Here is a 19,652-nt window from a genome sequence, read left to right as displayed (position 1 = left end):
TTTCATCTATGTTTTACACATGTCTCTGTAAATATAAAGTTGCATGAGGCCAGAAGCTTAATTTATCTTATTTCACTATTGTGTTTCCAGTACCCAGAACTATGAGAGATACACAGTAGGCACTGTATAAATATTTATAGTGATAATGAATCTATGGATGAAGGAAATATATTGAATAATAAAGCTCCATTTACACGGCCCAGCTCTCAGTCAACTCTGCCAAACCCACTTATTCTCTAAATAAATGTAGAATTGCATGGTTGTCTTTGTAGGAACCTTTTCTAAAGTTTAAAGAAGTTCAAGTATGCAATGGATATCTACACTTGTTACTGTCCTTTAAAGGAAGAGAAAAAAGGAAAGAGGATAATAATATACATAGTATTTAACCTTGTCTTTAGTGAGTTGAGCAAAAGCAATGTTTAGCCCCTTTTGTTCTTTGTTAATTTAAAAATGTAATAAGTACTGCTCTAGTACCACTTAAAGGTGGTACTTAAAGTTGTGGCTTTATATTGGTTTTGTTTGTTTTCAAGTTTATATCTGTTTCCACCCCCGCCTCACCTTTTTGTTTGTTTGTTTTTTTAAAGAATCCAACTCAGGTTGGAACAGCTCTTCAGGTTTTCTATAATCTTGGAACTTTGAAGCATACTGTTACCAGTGTCGTGGATGGATACTGTGCTACTTTGGAAGAAAATATCAACAGTGCATTAGACATCAAAGTTTTGACTCAGCCATCGCAGTCAGCTGTGAGAGGTATGGATGTGGTTTATATTTAGCTTCTTTATTTATTTATAACTGAGAAGTCCTTTGAATAGTATGTGAAACACTCATGTCTCAAAGCAATCTAATGACTCATTTTTGAGTAGACAGAAAATGAGAGAAGAAATTATGCTTCAGAATTTATTTATAACTTTTTTTGTCAACTCAATCAGTGAGTTGAGCTGGCCAATTGGTACATTCAGAACTTCTAGATAAAGATCTATAAACTGTGGAATCATTTAGTTGAGAGGAAACAGATGCAAAAAAGAAAAGAACAGAACATATTTTTCTTCCTAAAGTTCTTACCCTCACATGTACTTCTTGTTGAGACAGAAACTATTTTTTTTTAAAAGATTTATTTATTTATTTGAAAGACTTAACACATAGAGAGGAGAGAGAGAGATCTTCTATCCGCGGTTCACTCCCCAGTTCGCTGCAATGGCCGGAGCTACACTGATCCGAAACCAGGAGCCAGGAGCTTCTTCTGGGTCTCCCACATGGGTGCAGGGGCCCAAGCACTCGGGCCATCTTACACTGCCTTCCCAGGCCATAGCAGAGAGCTGGATCGGAAGTGGAGCAGCCGAGACTAGAACCAGGGCCCATATGGGATGCTGGCACTTTAGGCCAGGGCGTTAACCCGCTGCGCCACAGCACTGGCCCCGACAAACTATTTTTTTAAAGAATGCTGTCTCTACCTTTGCAATCTGGACTTTTCCTTAAGACAGTTCTGATACTCAGAAATGAGAATGGCCTTTTGGAGACATTACAAGCATAGAAATGCTCAAAGAAAACTACTCAAGTAGGCCCAAGGAGGAGAGGAGTTGCTTTGCATTAACAGTCTGCAATCCTTTCCTAACAAGGGACACCTTAAGATGACGTTCACATATATAACCCACTTCTCCCCAGAAGATAGAAAAGACCACACATTGTAGATGCCTGTCTTGCTCGCGGCACCTCTTTCCTGTTGCCCTGTGTTCTGTCTCGTCCTGTTAGTGTGGGTGAACTCTGTCCCCCGGTGCAGGCTGGATGCAGTGCTTTCACACGGGGTGCATCCCTCCAGGTTGTTGCTGCAGCAGATGCCCTTGCTCTGCCATCTTCTTCTTGGCATCTTCCCCCTGATAGGCAGTTGTGCTGCCCTATCTCCTGCTGAGAAACAGGCAGATAAATCGATCTTGACTCCATTTCTTTCTTTAGTTCTACTACCCCTGCTTTATTTCTTCTGACTACAGAACAGTTTCTTCACGTGACATCTGTGCTTACTGTCTCTGGTTTTCCCCTTCCCGTGTTTATGTTGAAGGTACTCTGATCTTCCAAAGTTTGTACTAAAGAATAAATGAAATAAACCACATAGAGTTAATATTATTTCCTGATACATGGCTAATACTAAAAAGTTGCAGCCATTTATTGTTATTTATATATTTACTATAGAAATGTGATCTTAAGTAACACCAAACATATGTAGCTCATAAATAACTTGCAGTGGATATAAGGAAGTAAAGAAAATCTTAGGTCACAAGGAGATTTTGAAAGTTTAGCCCTGGAATCTGGATAGCTCGGTATTAAGACTATTCCAGAAGGAGATCTTTGAAAAGGAATTGCCAAGGGAGATTTTCCTCTCAGCTTTTCCCAGCAGTTCTTCTCTGAAAATTTGATCTGATGTTTAAATTTCCAGGAGCAGTTTAATCTCATTCCCTCTTATGTTGTCAAGAGTAAGGGAAAAAATTGAAAGCAATTATTCACATGGTGTCAATCCTAATGTATGGGGCTTTTGTTGAAAGAATAAAGGATTTTAAAGCTGCCTTATTATCATCTGTTGAGGTGTGGATACTATGATTTAATGTAGAAACCTTAAGCAACACTTCTTCATAATCTTTTTCAAAGACTAATCACTATTGCTTTTGTTTTTGAAAATTTTACCGAGATGGTGCTAATGATAAATTCTGATCTTTTTGGTCACATTGATGTTAACGTAGGCGAATGTCCTTGTTTGTTTGAAATATGCATTAAAGTATTCATGGATGACACAACTTCCAAATCAGTAGCTCACTTGCAGAGAATTCAGGAATGATTATTGTTTTTGTAATACTTGCAGATTTTCCTGTATGTTTCACTGTGAAAATTTTTAAAAATCTATAATGTAATGCAATTTTAAGGGAAAAAGTGTTGCCTTGGGTATATAAAAAGCTTGTAATTCAATAAGAAAAATAATTCAGATGAAAAAATGGATAAAGAATTTGAAAAGGCAGTTTAAAGAAGAACAAGTAAAATAACATGAAAAGATGTTCAATCTGTAAATAGAGATTATTATTGGGAAATGCAAATTAAACAAGATACTATTTCTCAGTCACCAAAATGTTGAAGGAAAGCAGAAACTCTTAACGCTGATCATAGGAGAATAAAATGATTCACTTTACTCAGTTTGATCAATTTGTTTTCCGAGGTGAAAAATATACATTCCTTATGATCTTAAAGTCTGTCTTGTAAGAATCTTCTCTAGAGAAACTGGTATATTTGTATAAAAATTTTATTGCACTGTTTTTTTTTTTTAAAAAAAAAAGATTCATTTATTTATTTGAAAGATTTACATAGAGAAGGAGAGGCAGAGAGAGAGAAACAGAGAGGTCCTCCATCTGCTCTTTCACTCCCCAGTTGGCCACCACTGCCGGATCTGTGCCGATCTGAAGCCAGGAGCCAGGAGCTTCTTCCAGGTCTCCCACATGGGTGCAGGGGCCCAAGGAATTGGGCCATCCTCTACTGCTTTCCTAGGCCATAGCAGAGAGCTAGATCGCAAATGGAGCAGCCGGGTCTCAAACCAGCACCCACGGGGGATGCTTGCGCTGCAGGTGGCCGCTTTACCCGCTGTGCCACAGTGCCGGCCCCAAGCCCTTACTCTTTATCCTATAAATGCTTGTTTACAAGAAATATTAGATCTTCTAAGTACTTCTAAATTCAAAAATAATGAATAAAACATAAAACATTAAAAAATTGAAGGTTTTTTTACATTTCAATTTTAGACTGATTCTGCCACTAAGGGTAGGAAATCACAAGACTTAAGCTCTTGGTGCTGCTGTTGTGGCACAGCAGGTAAAAGTGGCTGTCTGCAACTGGCATCCCATATGAGTGCTGGTTCAAGTCCCAGCTACTCCTCTTCAGATCCAGCTCCCTTTTGGTGTGCTTGAGAAAGCAGCAGAGAATGGCCCAAGTGTTGAGCCCCTACACCCACATGAGAGCTCTGAATGGAGTTTCTGGTTCCTGGATTCAGCCTGGCCCAGCCCTGGCCATTGTAGCCATTTGGTGAGTGAACCAGCAGATGGAGGATCTCTCCCTTTCTGTCTTTCCCCTTCTCCATCTGTAACTATGGCTTTCAAATAAGTAAAAAGTAAATTTTAAAAAAATTAACAAAAAACTTTTTGTATCTTGTCCACCCTTATTTACCTTTTTGTTAATTATATTATTTTTGAATGATTGGTGATTTTAACATTTTCCTTCTAAAATTACTTGATTTTTCATAAAACAGTTGGTTTTTCAGAAATGATTCTTAGGTACTGTGTTCTCTGGGTTTTTGCATAGTTGTGTCTTTTGCCTTTATGTGTATGCAGTTTGGCCAGATATAAATTCTTCTGTTTTCTTTCCATTTTAATTTTGTAGCTATTGGTGGTCTATTAAGTAATGTTCTTCTTCTCTACTGAACTGGAAAACATTTGAGACACAGATGTAGAGACACAAATTGGTAGTTAAAATGTTAGTTTTAGGGCGCCAGCATTGTGGCCTAGGAGTTAAGCTGCTGCCTACAATGCTGGCATCCCATATGGGCCACGGGTTCAAGTCCCAATTGCTCTGCTTCCAATCTAGCTGCCTGTGGGGAAGTAGCAAAGGACTCGCCTAGTGCTTGGGGGCCTGTACCCACATGGGATGCCTGGATGAAGCTACTGGCTTCAGGTTGGCCCAGCCCCAGTCATTCTGGCCATTTGGGAAGTGAACCAGTGGATAGAAGATTTCTCTCTCTGTCTCTGTCTCTGTGTGTGTCTGTAACTCTGCCTTTCAAATAAATTAAAAAAAAATTTTAAATGTTAGTTTTATAGTACAAAGTGGATTTCCTAATAAATCACCTTAAAATCAAGTATATTCCCCAATTCAGCCTGCTTTGCTGTACTTAGCATTAGTAGATTGCAAGTTTTTTTTTTTTTTCTAGATTTACTTATTTATTTGAAAGGCAGAGTTACAGAGAGTGAGATAGAGATTGATCAATCTTCCATCTGCTGGTTCACTCCCTAGATGACATCAATGGCCAGAACTGGGCCGATCCAAAGCCAAGAGCCAGCAACTTCTTCTAGGTCAGCCACATGGGTTCAGGGACCAAGCACGTGGGCCATTTCTGCTTTCTCTAGCACATTAGCAGGGAGCTAGATCAGAAGTGGAGCAGCCAGGACTTGAACTGGTGCCAAGATGGGAGGCTGGCACCACAGGCAGCAGCTTTACCTATAATGCCACAGTGTTGGCCCCCTAGAATGCAAGTTAAAAGCCGCTTTCTATAAATACAAAACTTCATCAAGCAAAAAAGGGACTAAGTCAATTGTGTTCAGTTTTTTAAATCCACACTTACTAATGAAATAAGTCATAGGGGAATTGTTGAATACGAGTTTGGGAAAGAAGGCCTAGATCGTTACATTATCTGAAGTCCCTCCATATGAAAGATGAGGCCAGGGATGAGAAGAGTGCCCTCCAATATCAGATGTTCTCCTGAGTGCTGAATTTTAGTGTTAAATTAGAGAATTCTAAAGCTAATCAGATTTTTATTCCCTGCATAACTAAATTGCTCTTCATCTTTTTTTTTTTTTTAATTTTATTTATTTATTTGAGTGGCAGAGTTAGAGTGAGAGACCTCCATCTTGTGATTCACTCCCCAAATGGCTGCAACAGTCAGAGCTGGGTTAAACTGTAGCAAGGAGCCAGGAGCTTCTTCTGGGTCTCCCACACAGGTGCTGAGGCCCAAGTATTTGGGTCATCTTCTACTGCTTTTCCAAGGCATTAGCAAAGAGTTCGATCAGAAGAGGAACAGTGGGGACAGGAATCAGTGCCCATATAGGATGCTGGCACTGCAGGAGGAGACTTAGCCTACTGCGCCACAGCACCGGCCCCTGACTTATTCTTATTTGGTTCTGTCTTTATCTTTGTAGTTTAGTAGCTTCTTTAGGCTATATCTTGGAGATTTAGAGCTCTGTATATATATATTTTTCTGAATTAGAGTATGTTTCCTTCTACAGAAGAGTTTTTCTTCCATTGTATATTGAATATTTTTCTGTTTCATTTGTTCTTTCCAGGACTTTTTTGCATATAGTAGATCTTTGTTTTCCATATCTGAAAACTTATCCATCATTCTTTTTATATCTTTGTAATTAATTTTGTATAATTTCCTCTTGCCTCTTTTCCATGCTGTTATTTCCACGCTGTTCATTATCATTTTTTATTTGTTTTAGTTCGGTGTTCTTCTCTTTCGCATTTTTCAGTGTGAATGTTTCCTGTAGTTGCATTGGAAAGCTGAGTAACACTTGGCAGTTGTTTCCTTGGGGAATTCCTTTGGTGACATGTGTTTATCATTGCTTGTAGCTTATGTTCCTTTCCTCTTCCTTCCTCTGTCCCCAGTATCCATGTGAAGTCCATTGTTTATTATTATTCATCTTTGAAGGCTTTGGGCTGCCTTGTGGTGCAGTTGGTTGAGCCACTGCCTGCAATGCCAGTGTTGCATATGAGCACTAGTTCAGGTCCCAGCTGCTCTACATCTGCTCCAGCTTCCTGATAATGCACCTAGGAAAGCATTGAAAGATACTTCCAGTGCTTTGTCCCCTGTCACCTATGTGAGAAACCCAGGTGGAGTTCCTGTCTGCTGACTTTGGCCTGGCCCAGCCCTGGCTGTTGCATTCATTTAGGGGTTGAACCAGCTGATGGAGGATCTCTCTCCCTTTCTTCCTTCCTCTCTGTCTCTCCTTCTGTTTCTGCAAGTCTGCTTTTCAGGAGAATAAATACATCTTTCGTCTAGATTTTTTTTTTAAGGATAGTGTGGGAATGTTTGTAGGGAAAGTCCTAAGGCAATCTACAGTTTTAATTGAGGTTTGTTGTCAAAAATAACCACTCATTGTTTTGTTTTCTTTTATCTTGGGAGTGAATTTTTCTTCATATTTTCAACCATTCAAAAGTTCAGTGAGGCTCTTGGTAAAGGTATTTAAACCACTTCTATGGCCGGCGCCGCGGCTCAATAGGCTAATCCTCCACCTGTGGCGCCGGCACACCAGCTTCTAGTCCCGGTCGGGGTGCTGGATTCTGTCCCGGTTGCCCCTCTTCCAGGCCAGCTCTCTGCTGTGGCCCGGGAGTGCAGTGGAGGATGGCCCAAGTGCTTGGGTCCTGCACCCACATGGGAGACCAGGATAAGCACCTGGCTCCTGCCTTCAGATCAGCGCGGTGCGCCGGCCGCGGCGGCCATTGGAGGGTGAACCAATGGCAAAGGAAGACCTTTCTCTCTGTCTCTCTCTCTCACTGTCCACTCTGCCTGTCAAAAAAAAAAAAAAGGAAAAAAAAAAAAAAAACCACTTCTACATTGCAACCTAGTGTTCTCGGAGTTTTTTCTCTCTTTTTCTCTCACTTTATCCCTAGTAGAGTCCCCACATTAGAGGGTCAATTTCTTGTACAATACTAGTATCATTTCATTATAGTTTCTCTTTGAGCTTTTCATTTCTTTCTTTCTTTCTTTTTTTTTTTTTTTTTTCTTTTTTGACAGCTAGAGTTAGACAGTGAGAAAGAGAGACAGAGACAAAGGTCTTCATTCCGTTGGTTCACCCCCAAATGGCTGCCACAGCCGGAGCTGTGTCAGTCCAAAGCCAGGAGCCAGGTGCTTCCTCCTGGTCTCCCATGCGGGTGCAGAGGCCCAAGCACTTGGGCCATCCTCCACTGCCTTCCCTGGCCACAGCAGAGAGTTGGACTGGAAGAGGAGGAACCAACACTAGAACCCGGCACCCATATGGGATGCCGGTGCCACAGGTGGAGGATTAACCAAGTGAGCCACAGCGCCAGCCCAAGCTTTTCATTTCTTGTCATTCTGTCATAGTGAACTTTTCAATGGCTTCCTCCCTTACCCATCCACATTTGTAGATTTGAGCAGTAATCAAAGAACTATTCAGTAGTCTAAATTTTTTCAGTTTGTTTCTTGATTATAGTCTATGATGTCAGCTATGTAATTCCTTCTTCATTTTGATTTACCTATCACATTTGTTTTGTATGATTCATAATCTTAAATTTGAGGTTTTATCTGATTATTTTTTGAAGTTGACTTTTTTTCTGCTTTTTCTTATTTTCATTGGTTTCCAAAGAGTAGTATAGAAAATGATTTTAATCTGGCATCAATAACTAGAAATAGTTCCCAAATAGTATTTCCTTAAGGAACCTTTCTTTTATCATTTTAATAAAAATTTGATTTATTTATTTTACTCCTCCAATCTGTTAAAGCTAACTGGTAACAGAATAATTTTCTCTATTAATAATTCTTCCTTCCCTTCCTAATACAACTGTTCTATGTTCATTTAGTTAATCCTTTCTATCATGTTTAGATTTTCAATAATATGTCTTTAGCTAATGAGCATGGGAATCTTTTATGTGTTGGAAGAAAAATCAAACATCTACAACTACCTGAACTGATGTTTCTGATCTCATCTCTTTGTGGCTCAGTTTTTCCAAAATAAATATAGTAGACAAAATATTCAGCTTATATTTACTTTAAGAGATTAATGAATTGGTGAATTCCATAATGTTTTTCAAATAGAATTTTGCCATGTATGTTCTGGATTTGATTAATATTTTCTAATGCTCACAAAGGTACTACATACAATTCCCTTACTATTTTGAGTTTGTTTTTCATATAGCATATGAGACAGCTACAGGTTATTATGGTATTCTCTCTCTAGTCTCTGTATGCATTTCCTTTATTAAGTCTTTGCACACTGAAGAATTTTAAAAATTAATTAGACCTAGATTTCAAAGAGGAATTATTCATATTTTTAATGCTAATGTCTTTCCTCTAGATTTCTTTTTTAATTGCTTTCCATTATTATCAGACTCAATAAAATTAAGCATCTGCTAAAAGTAGATGCAATTCTTTTCTAAACATAGAATTGTCGGAAACCTAGAGTAAGGCAACTTAGACATAGAGTGCCTCTGGTTTTCTTGATTTTGTCCTCTTTAAAAACGAGGTACTGTGCCTGCACTGTGGTGCAGTAGGTTAAGGTGACATCTGCAGTGCGGCATCTCATATGGGTGCCGGCTTGAGTCCTGGATGCTCCATTTCTGATCCAGCTCTCTGCTATGGCCTAGGAAAGCAGTAGAAGATGGCCCAAGTGCCTGGGCCCCTGCACCCATGTGGGAGACCCAAAAGAAACTCCTGGCTTCAGATCAGCCCAACTCTGGCAGTTATGGCTGTTTGGGGAGTGAACCAGAGATGGGAGATTTACTTATTTATTTGAAAGTCAGAGCTACAGAGAGAGAGATCAATCTTCCATTGTCTGGTTCACTTCCCAAATGGCAGCAATAGATGGGGCTGGGCCAGACCAAAGCCAGGAGCCAGGAACTTCTTCCAGGTCTCGCACATGAGTTCTGGGGACTAAGCACTTGGGCCGTTTTCTGCTTTCTCAGGCATATTAGCAGAGAGGTGGATCGGAAGTGGAGCATCCAGGACCCCAACCACCATTATGGGATGCCAGTGACACACATGGTGGCTTTACCCACTACACCATGGTGCTAGTCCACTAAGTGCAGCCCTGTAGTGGGTATATTATTTACAAGAACATTCTTAGACATTCTCACTCTGAACAGATTTTATGTTGATAGACAAATATTGCTTACTATGCAATTCACATTCAAAAATTTTCAGTTACTCCTCAAAATTTCCCTCAAAGCTCTTTTCTCGTTTTAAACCAATCAGGGATCATATATTTCTGTCATCTCTAGACTTAGTCAAACTAGTTATACTGCCTTTTGTTTAATTGATGAGCTCATAGTCTGAATTTGCCTGGATATATCTGTTTCTTCATGATTAGTTTCACTGATAGTAAGGGAATATGTATTTTTCCATTGTAACAATATTGTTTATCTTGGAGGAATACCCAGGACCCCTAGTGAAAACCTGAAACTTCAGATAGCACTGAACTCTACTTATACCATGTTTTTTCCTACACATGTGTACCTGTGATATAGTCTGGTTCACAAATGGGGTACAATAATAGCTATAATAAAAACTGTAATAAAATAATACTGTGATAAAATTGCCAGCATCCTGCTCTTGCCTTTTATTAAGTAAAATAAAGGTTTTAAGTGTTAAGTAAAATATAGTACTTTTACTGTACTAGTAAAATTGTATTTTACTATTCTAAATCTTAAGTAGTAAGTAAAATGTTACTTGAGCATGGACACACGAACACCTCAACAATGAACCTAATAACTGAGATGATTACTAAATGACTAATGGACAAGTGGTGTATACAGCATGGATACCCTGGATAAGGGCATGATTCTCATCCTGGGAAGAACAGAATGAAATGGCTGGAGATTGCATTGCACTATTCAGAAGGGCATTCATTTTAAAACTTAAAACTCTTTACTTACGGAATTTTTAAAAAGATTTATTTATTTGAAAGTCAGTTACACAGAGAGAGGAGAGGCAGAGGGAGAGGTCTTCTATCTGCTGGTTCACTCCCCAATTGGCTACAATGGCTGGAGCTACGCTGATCCGAAGCCAGGAGCCAGGAGCTTCTTCGGGTCTCCCACGTGGGTGCAGAGGCCCAAGGACTTGGGCCATTTTCCACTGCTTTCCCAGGCCACAGCAGAGAGCTGGATGGGAACAGGAGTAGCCGGGACTTAAACCAGTGCCCATATGGGATGCCGGCACTGCAGGCTAGGGCGTTAACCCACTGTGCCACAGTGCCGGCCCCTATGGAATTTTTCATCTAACAGATTGTGGTTGATAGAGGATAACTAAAACCCCAGAAAGCGAAAGCATGGATAAAAGGAGACTGCATTGGGTCAGGAAACAACAAAATTACATCAGATTGTCTTATTATTGCTCATGCTAAATAGAATCACTTTGTTGAAGTGCTGTAGTTCAGACTGCTTTTGGTGAAAGCAGTCCTTTCTTTGTACATAGTAATTTATGGTGTGTATTTAGAGGCCATGTAAATATCTTGTTTGAGTTGACAACTCACTTAATATTTTGGTACCCATTGTTAATTTCTCCCTTATTTAATCACTACACTAGTAGTTGGCAAATGGCTTTTTTTTTTTTTTTAAAGCAAGATTTATTTAAGGTAGAGACCTCCAGCCACAGTGGCCTGGAGGGGGGTTCCAAGAAAGGAAAAACCCAAAGGGGCTGATTGTAGTGGGGTTCTTAAGCAGTTTTTGGGACAGATAATCAGGTTGACATTCAATTACAAAGTAAAGGCAAAACCCACCAAAAGACCTGATCTGTAATCTTGTTTGCCAAGGGATGGGATAGGTAACTTGTTTTTACAGTAAACTGTGAACTCAGAAGGATGGAATCCTCACTCCCTTGCTATTTTGATGATAAAACTGAAAATGTCTGGCCGGCGCCGCGGCTCAATAGGCTAATCCTCCACCTTGAGGCGCCGGCACACCGGGTTCTAGTCCTGGTCGGGGCACCGGTTCTGTCCCGGTTGCCCCTCTTCCAGGCCAGCTCTCTGCTGTGGCCAGGGAGTGCAGTGGAGGATGGCCCAAGTCCTTGGGCCCTGCACCCCATGGGAGACCAGTAGAAGCACCTGGCTCCTGCCATTGGATCAGCGCGGTGCGCCGGCCGCAGCGCGCCTACCGTGGCGGCCATTGGAGGGTGAACCAACGGCAAAAAGGAAGACCTTTCTCTCTCTCTCTCTCACTGTCCACTCTGCCTGTCAAAAAAAAAAAAAAAAAAAAAAACCTGAAAATGTCTAAGAAATGGGACAGGCACTTTTGACCTTGCTAAAGGTAACTTTTGGGGGAAGCAAGCATTTTGCACCCTAAACTTCCACCAGGACCACCCTGACTGCCTATTATCTCATCTGACTCCTCACATTGCCTCCCCCAGAAGAATGGACCCTAACTTCTGAATATGAAAGTACACCACTCTGGCTTCTTCAGCCTGAGCAGGGGTGAAGTAGGGAACAGCAGTGAAGGCAGGGTTCCAGCAGGTGTCCTCTCAAGTGGTACACAGTGCCAGCTTGCAGAAACTGTTTCCATCTGAGGTTTCATGTGCATGACCATCTAGAATTTCACTGTTTAAAGTCTGGAGAAAATGAATCTAACAAGCAGATTAAACTCACAGGGTCCAAAACAAAGGACAAAGTCATTATTAGAGGACCAAAGTGAGGAGCTATCTAAAACATGAAGAAGTTTTCCCATTGAGAGGCAAATAGTAACTGATAGAAGGGACTTGATAATAATCAGGTGGGCTAAAGGGCTGGCCAGGTATGAGGCCCAGACCTTTCTATCTCTTCAACAGACTCAGCTCTTGGCTAGCAGAGCTGCCAGGGCTCTTTATAAGCTGAATCTGTATCCATCTGAAGTCCTGGCTTTCCACATTGAAAACCAATGCCATTTGCGGTGGACTTGCCTGTTGGGTCTCCTTGATGGCAGATCACTGTGTAAAGCAGCCATTAATTGACCTGCAACCTATCTTTACATTGCTCCTGCTGCCTAACTTGCTCATCTTCCTTCTGGTCTGTTAAAGTAGACCAGAGGAAATGTTTAAGAGGATGCGAGTCAAGGGGGTGCTCAGTCCCACCCCTAATCTTTGGTGGCCCATGCTAGAAATCTGTAGTCACAGGCCTGTTCTGATAGTGGTTTTTCTGTGAGGTAGACAGTGCCCATGAGGAAAGCCATTTCTGCATTTTAACACCTAACATGCAGACCACCTTCTATAAATTTTGAAATTATTAGTAAAACTTTTTTTTTAAAAAGATTTATTTATTTATTTAGAAGAGTTACACAGAGCAAGAGAGAGAGAGGTCTTCCATCTGCTGGTTCTCTCCCTAGTTGACCACAATGGCTGAACCCACGCCAATCTGAAGCCAGGAGCCAGGAACTTCTTCTGGGTCTCCTATGTGGGTGCAGGGGCTCAAGGACTTGCGCTATCTTCTACTGCTTTCCCAGGCCATAGCAGAGAGCTGGATCATAAATGGAACAGCTGGGACAAGAACTGGTGCCCTTGGTTTGATTTGAAAAGGGAGCTTTTGTCTGTTTATTGTGCCCATGGCAAAGTAAATCTAGCTGTGAAATCATAATTTAAGCTGTCATTTTGGCTGTGTTATTTGGTCTTCTGTGTGGCCAGGCTATTATTACAGAAATTTGTTTATACGGTCTAAAGATCAAGCTGTACATCCTGGAGAGTCCTTCAGAGTAGAGTGAGTTCCCCATCTTGCAGAAAATAGAGAAATAAAGCAGCAAATCAAGCTTCCAGGTTTGCTTACTCTTGGTAACTTAATAGCAAGTGAAAACTTAGCAAACAATTTTAATTGTTAAATAACAACTTATAAAAATATTTTTAAAAGGTCCACTGCCTTTTATAACTTTGAAGATAAGAGTACATGTATTTAGAAACATCATAAAACATCTAACACAAGTGTAACTTGTTTGACCAGCAAACTCTAGTGCAAATATGTGTGTGACTTGAACATTTTTAGTTTCTGTCTACCAACAAATTAAAAACATCTGCTGCCTTGCGGCGCCGGCACACCGGGTTCTAGTCCCGGTCGGGGCACCGATCCTGTCCCGGTTGCCCCTCTTCCAGGCCAGCTCTCTGCTGTGGCCAGGGAGTGCAGTGGAGGATGGCCCAAGTGCTTGGGCCCTGCACCCCATGGGAGACCAGGAGAAGCACCTGGCTCCTGCCATCAGAACAGCGCGGTGCGCCAGCTACAGCGCGCCTACCACGGCGGCCATTGGAAAAAAAAAAAAAAAAACCATCTGCTACAGAGATTGATTTAGGTCCTGTGAACAAAAAAAAGATATCTTCAGTTAATTTAGCAATTTAAATTTATCAGCAATGTTTTATCTATAAGCCAATTGAAACAGAGCTTTTAATAAATTTTCCCATGTAGATATAAAACGTGTGCATCCGTATAACATATATCAGTAAAGCAGTTTCAGTAATAGCGTCTTAAAATCTTTAACTGTTTTTTTTTAAAATTACCATCAATCGATTAGAATTACTTCCTGCTCTTAGTAACCTGAATTAACCGTACTTTTTCTCAGTTGGAACCTGCTTTATCTGCTTACAGAACTATCCCAAAATATTGAATACAATAGAGGACAAGGAAAAAGAAGTTCTTTGGAACTTAAAAGAAGACTCATTTAAACAGAACCAACAATGTTTTAATTTCCATGAGCAATAAATCTGATTTTTAGTGTTTGGAGAATACAAAACTGTGGGTGACAAAGGACTTTAAATAGCCATATTTAAAATTATAAGCTCTTTAACCAACAAGAAGAGGCACTTACTCCACCTGGTATTTTTATAAGCACCTGTAGGGGTTTATGAAACATTTATCCCTTTTAGGCCTCTGGGCTGTTCTCATTAAGATAACCATCATGTCTGATAACAACACAATGAAATGGTTAGACTTTTGTAGCTTTTGGACGTTTGTATTAGTAGCATTTTATATTATCATAAGTTAAAATTTAGTACTACTTCATATCTTAACTGTACCTTTAATATAATCTTATTAGTTGGTATCTCTACAAGATGAGAGATATGTCCTTTGATATTTCCAGGGGCCCAACTAGAAATATCAAAGTCCAGAGAATTTGGAATTTGGAATTTTTTGAATGCCTGACCAAGATGCCTACCTAAAAGGTTTAAAATATCTGGTAGGAACAGGATCCCTTAAAATCATGATATAATATAGACCAGATTTGATCATTGTTACAAAGTGATTACTTAAATGCTTTAGAATGAATATATTTTCAAACAAACCATAACTCTTTTAATAAAAAACTCAGCTGTTTTTAAACAATTAGAACTTAACAGAGATTAAGATAACAAAATAGATTACTTTGACAGTACACAAAATCTCTGTTTGGTCATCCTGTATATCAGAAATAAAATCTTAAATCTAAGAGTTATCGTATAGAATCATCCCATAACTTGGAACAATTTGAACAGAGTCAGAACTAGGGAAGAGAAAATAGCCTAATGGAGCTGGCTAGAAATCTGACAGAGTCACCAATTAAGTAAAACTATTGAAAGGAGATGCTGCAGTTTTTAAACAGATTTTTAAGACTATTTCAAAATATTTACTAGCATATATGCATTACAGAAAAACGGTATTTTTATTTTAATGGAGGATCAAATTCTAATTCTGTGTCAAAGAAAAATAGATTAATAGTGTTTGTCCCCCAGCTTGCTTTCTTTCATAACCTTCTGTGACTTCCTCACATCTTCTGCAGCTTACTTAAACCTCTCTATATTTTCCATTCCAGTCTAGAGTAAACTAGTCATTTGGATAAAGTAATTCTTGCAAACCATATCCTTTCATTATAGAAAAAGTCTCTTTCCTTCTTAACCTTCCTTATCAAGAACACATTTCTATACTTGTGACCTTTTTTTCATCTGCTGATTTCCTTGATTTACATTTTGCAATAACCCCTTAAAAATCTCCAAATTAAGATGACCTTTTCTAAATAAGATAACACATTGAATTTCAACCTTAGTTACTTTCAAGCAGTTTTGTTATTTTTCATATAGACAATTTATGAAAACATGTTTGTTAACAAACCCAAATAATTTTTCCATGGAATAATAAGGTGCTAAGAGTACCAAAGTTTACATTTAGACATATTTATCTCATTTACATTTACCCAACTTACATTTAGTAATTACACCTAGATGACTTAAGATGCTGATATGTCATACCTCTATCTGAATTAAGATCAAAATTACATTTATATGGAATTCTACCCCTTTTAATAAAATTCTAGGTAGAAATCAGTGACATAAACCAGAGTCTGTAAAATCCATTTTAGGGGGCTGATAAGAGCTGATTATCCATTGCTATTTTGGCTGGATTTTTTTAAACTAAGTTACAGAACAAGTTTGGCAAGTTAAAATTTAAAAATTGTAAGGCAGTGATCTCCCTAGATTCAAGAGAGAAATTCCTTTACACCCGGTGTCCAGTTATAGCTGAACCAAATTTTCATGAATGATATTGTTATTTATTAAAGATATCTTTTTAGATTTTAAATTAAATTTGAGTCGCCACTGGAGCTTGTTCACCATTATTTTAGGTTTAATGGGAGAGGGCATCCATCAGAGCGGATGGGCAACCCCTCCAGAGAGATTCTTAAGCGGAAAAATCTGATAGGTGACAGAATAAAGGGCAGTGACCTACAAGGAAGCTCCTGTAAGAGTCCACAAAGAGGAAAGCTAGAGGGAGAAAAACTGAAGGCCCTGCAAAGAGACAATAACCTTACACCCCAGACCAAAAGCCAGTACTGGAAGTGTTTAATCATGGGGCTGTCAGTCAAACCAGCCTCAGGGATGAGGAGTCAGCTCAGGAGATGTCTCAGGAAGACCAAGACTTCATCATATGGATTAATCCATATATATTCCATGTCATCTGAAGTTGTTGGGCCTAGGTTCTTGTCTAGACACCTCCGGGCAAAATTACAATGGCGCAGTGTTCACCTGATAAAAACTCTTCTCCATGGGGGATTAAAAGCCTCAACAATAATCAAACATGATAATGGAAAGACACACTCCCCACTCCCTCCGTGGCTCACTAAATAGAACCAAGGACCCTGTGGCAGAATCTGGCAAAAATTTAATGTATATTAGAGCACATGCAGGGAAACAGAGGCAAGCGGCCATTCAGGAGACAGAGTTCCAAGACAGGGAACAGAGTAAAGGGACTGGCACTCTTCACAACTCACTTAGGCTAACATCTCCATTCTCTAGCTTGTAACCAGGCCAGGTGGTGGGGCAGAAAAAGATGAGGTATTTTTCTTTAAGCTCAGGGGTCAAAGAAATCTCAGAGTAGATGGTTTGCTTCTTGGCTGGAATGAGAGGATAAAAACAGAAGCATGCCTCAGTTCTTATCTCTCCTTCATCTGAGAGATGTCTCTCAAAACTCTCGCTCCCTGTGCCATCCAGACATGCACTGAAGCCCACAGGGAAGGGAGGAAGTGAGGGTGTGATTGGTACATGTTACCCACTCTTGCTCAATCCTCTATGGCAGTAGCCTAGGGTATACATTTGTCAGAATAGCACGCACGTGCAGGGAATAATGAGTTCCCATACTAGTTGTGTGCTAGGCTGGGCCTCTACCTGGTCAAATATATACTGTTGCTTTGTTCTTATACCTAAGGAAAAATAGTTCTGTGCCTCTTAACCTTGGATCTTACCTAATAGGCCTTATTTCTACAATGAGCCTTGATGGCTAGAGCCTTAGCAAAGGTGTTTTTAAGCTAGAGTTTAGAGACAGAGTACCAGTCCTGTTTACCACTTAGGTTGGTGACTAGGCAGGTGAAGGAATAAAGAAGCATAGTGGGGGAATAAAATTCTCCCCAATAAACCTCCTCTGAAATATGAGCTATATAGGAAGGACCTGACAGAGGGCACCTAAAAGAGTGGACTTGAGAAGGAAGGTGGGGATACCAGAGACATGTTGAGACTTGTCTACACAAGTTTGGGTCATGTGGGGACTTAATGGAAGTCTAGATTGACAAATTGCCAGCCTGCAATAGGGATAATTACACTTTAACCCAGAACTGACAAACAAAATGTTTAGGAAATACCCACTAATGGGACCAGGAATTCGAGTTTGTAGGAATTGAGGCAACCTCAAGGAAGAGCATTTAGAGGGGCAGAAAGAAGGTGATCTTTGTCAGGATCTGGAGTAAAGGAAAAACTCATTGAGGCATGGAGCCTGGAGCCCATGTCCTCACTCCGAGATGCGCCTAGTCTTGCCAACAAACTGATCTCTGAGGAAGGAAGAACAGTGACTTTTGGCCCAACACCCCAACAGGCTGGGGCCTAGTCAAGGAGCACTTGAAAAATGCCAGAAAGTGGCCCTGGCCTGAATTTCAAGGTTACTTTAAGCCCTTCTCCCAGTCCTGCATGATGGGCTGATCCCTGTGAAAGGAAGCTGAGTTGTACTTGACCAACATTCCCAGAGCTGAGGACAAGCATGAAGAGTGAAGTGGAGCCTCCGGCTTTACAGCTCGTGAGGACTGCAAAACAGCAGGGGACTCACTCCCTGCAGGAAAGTGTGTTTCCCGCCCAACACTGTTCAAGCTGTCGGGTGTGATGCCCAGGTCAAGAGAACTTCCAGAAGCACTGGAGTGTTGCCCCAGCCAGAATCTGTCAGTTGTCTCAAGGCCTTCTCCAAGTCCCGTGTGAAGGGCTGATCCACTCAAGTGGGGAGGGACTGTGCAGTTTCACACCCCAGCACCCACACAGGCTTGTCAGGGACTGGGGTCCAGCCAAAAGATTTTCAGAACACACTGGGGGCTGCCCTGGCCAGAGTTCCTCAGTCTTCTCAAGCAGTTTCCTAGTTCCTTCCCAACGGGCCAGTCCACACCAGAGAGGAGAAGGGTTAGAACTGAGTCTCGGCCAGCGCCGCGGCTCACTAGGCTAATCCTCCACCTTGCGGCGCCGGCACACTGGGTTCTAGTCCTGGTTGGGGTGCTGGATTCTATCCCGGTTGCCCCTCTTCCAGGCCAGCTCTCTGCTGTGGCCAGGGAGTGCAGTGGAGGATGGCCCAAGTGCTTGGGCCCTGCACCCCATGGGAGACCAGGAGAAGCACCTGGCTCCTGCCATCGGATCAGCGCGGTGCGCCGGTCGCAGCGCGCCAGCCACAGCGGCCATTGGAGGGTGAACCAACGGCAAAGGAAGACCTTTCTCTCTGTCTCTCTCTCTCACTGTCCACTCTGCCTGTCAAAAAAAAAAAAAAGAACTGAGTCTCAGCTCCAGGGGATTGCTCTGGCCTAATCAGCAAGCCTAGCTCCTGAGTCTTAAGGCCGGCAGACATATTAGCTGCTTTTAACTGGCTGACAGGGACCTAGTGTTTTTGAGAAAATGAGAGATGCTATGGAGGAGAGTGAAACTCCAAAAAGCAAAGCGAGAGCAGTCCCACATGCTCACTCATCCAGCACGATGATCCAGCACTGGCTGGAATAGAACTCGAACAGGATCTACATCACGTTGGAATTGCTCTCCGAGTCACAGCACCAAAATGTTATGCTTGAAACAGCAGCAGAGAAAAGATTACCTCGGTTCTTTGTCTCACATATGGAAGAATTTCCAGGCAGACAAGGCAAAGAGAGAAGCAAAATGTATTTAAAAGCAAGATTTATTTAAGTCAGAGACCTCCAGCCAGAGTGGCCTGGAGAAGAGCTCCAAGAGGAAGAACCCAGAGGGGCTGGTGGTAGTGGGGTTTTAAAGCACAATTTTGGAGAAGAAACAAACTTGACAATCAGGTTAACATTCAGTTACAAGGCAAGGACAAAACCCACCAAAAGACCTAATCTGTAATCTTATTTGCCAAGCATTTTTTTCAAATTATCATTTTTCACTTACTAATTGGCCCTCTTTGGTCAAGAATAATTTACATCCTTTCTAAATATTTGAGTTCCATTATGAACTGATGATTTTTTTTTTTAATTTTTTATTTGACAGAGTTAGAGAGAGACAGAGAGAAAGGTCTTCCTTCCGTTGGAAGGCCGCAACTACACCGATCCGAAGCCAGGAGCCAGGTGCTTCCTCCTGGTCTCCCATGCGGGTGCAGGCGCCCAAGCACTTGGGCCATCCTCCACTGCACTCCCGGGCCACAGCAGAGAGCTAGAGTGGAAGAGGAGCAACCGGGGCTAGAACCCGA

At 41.1% G+C, this 19,652-nt stretch overlaps 1 protein-coding gene across 2 annotated transcripts in view; it reads left to right on the top strand.

Annotated features, from left to right (window-relative positions):
* Nucleotides 1–19,652, top strand: part of COG5 (component of oligomeric golgi complex 5) — a 375,810-nt gene that overhangs the window by 191,374 nt on the left and 164,784 nt on the right. For both annotated transcript variants that reach the window (XM_062174782.1, XM_062216926.1), the window contains exon 8: nt 585–750. In XM_062174782.1, coding sequence (XP_062030766.1) covers nt 585–750 — 166 coding nt within the window. The remainder of the gene's footprint in view (nt 1–584; nt 751–19,652) is intronic.

This window comes from Lepus europaeus, chromosome 1 (assembly GCF_033115175.1).
Source record: "Lepus europaeus isolate LE1 chromosome 1, mLepTim1.pri, whole genome shotgun sequence".
NCBI classification, from domain to species: Eukaryota; Metazoa; Chordata; class Mammalia; order Lagomorpha; family Leporidae; genus Lepus; species Lepus europaeus.
The sequence above is the reverse complement of the archived record's forward strand: the minus strand, read 5'-3'. Positions and strand labels throughout refer to the sequence as shown.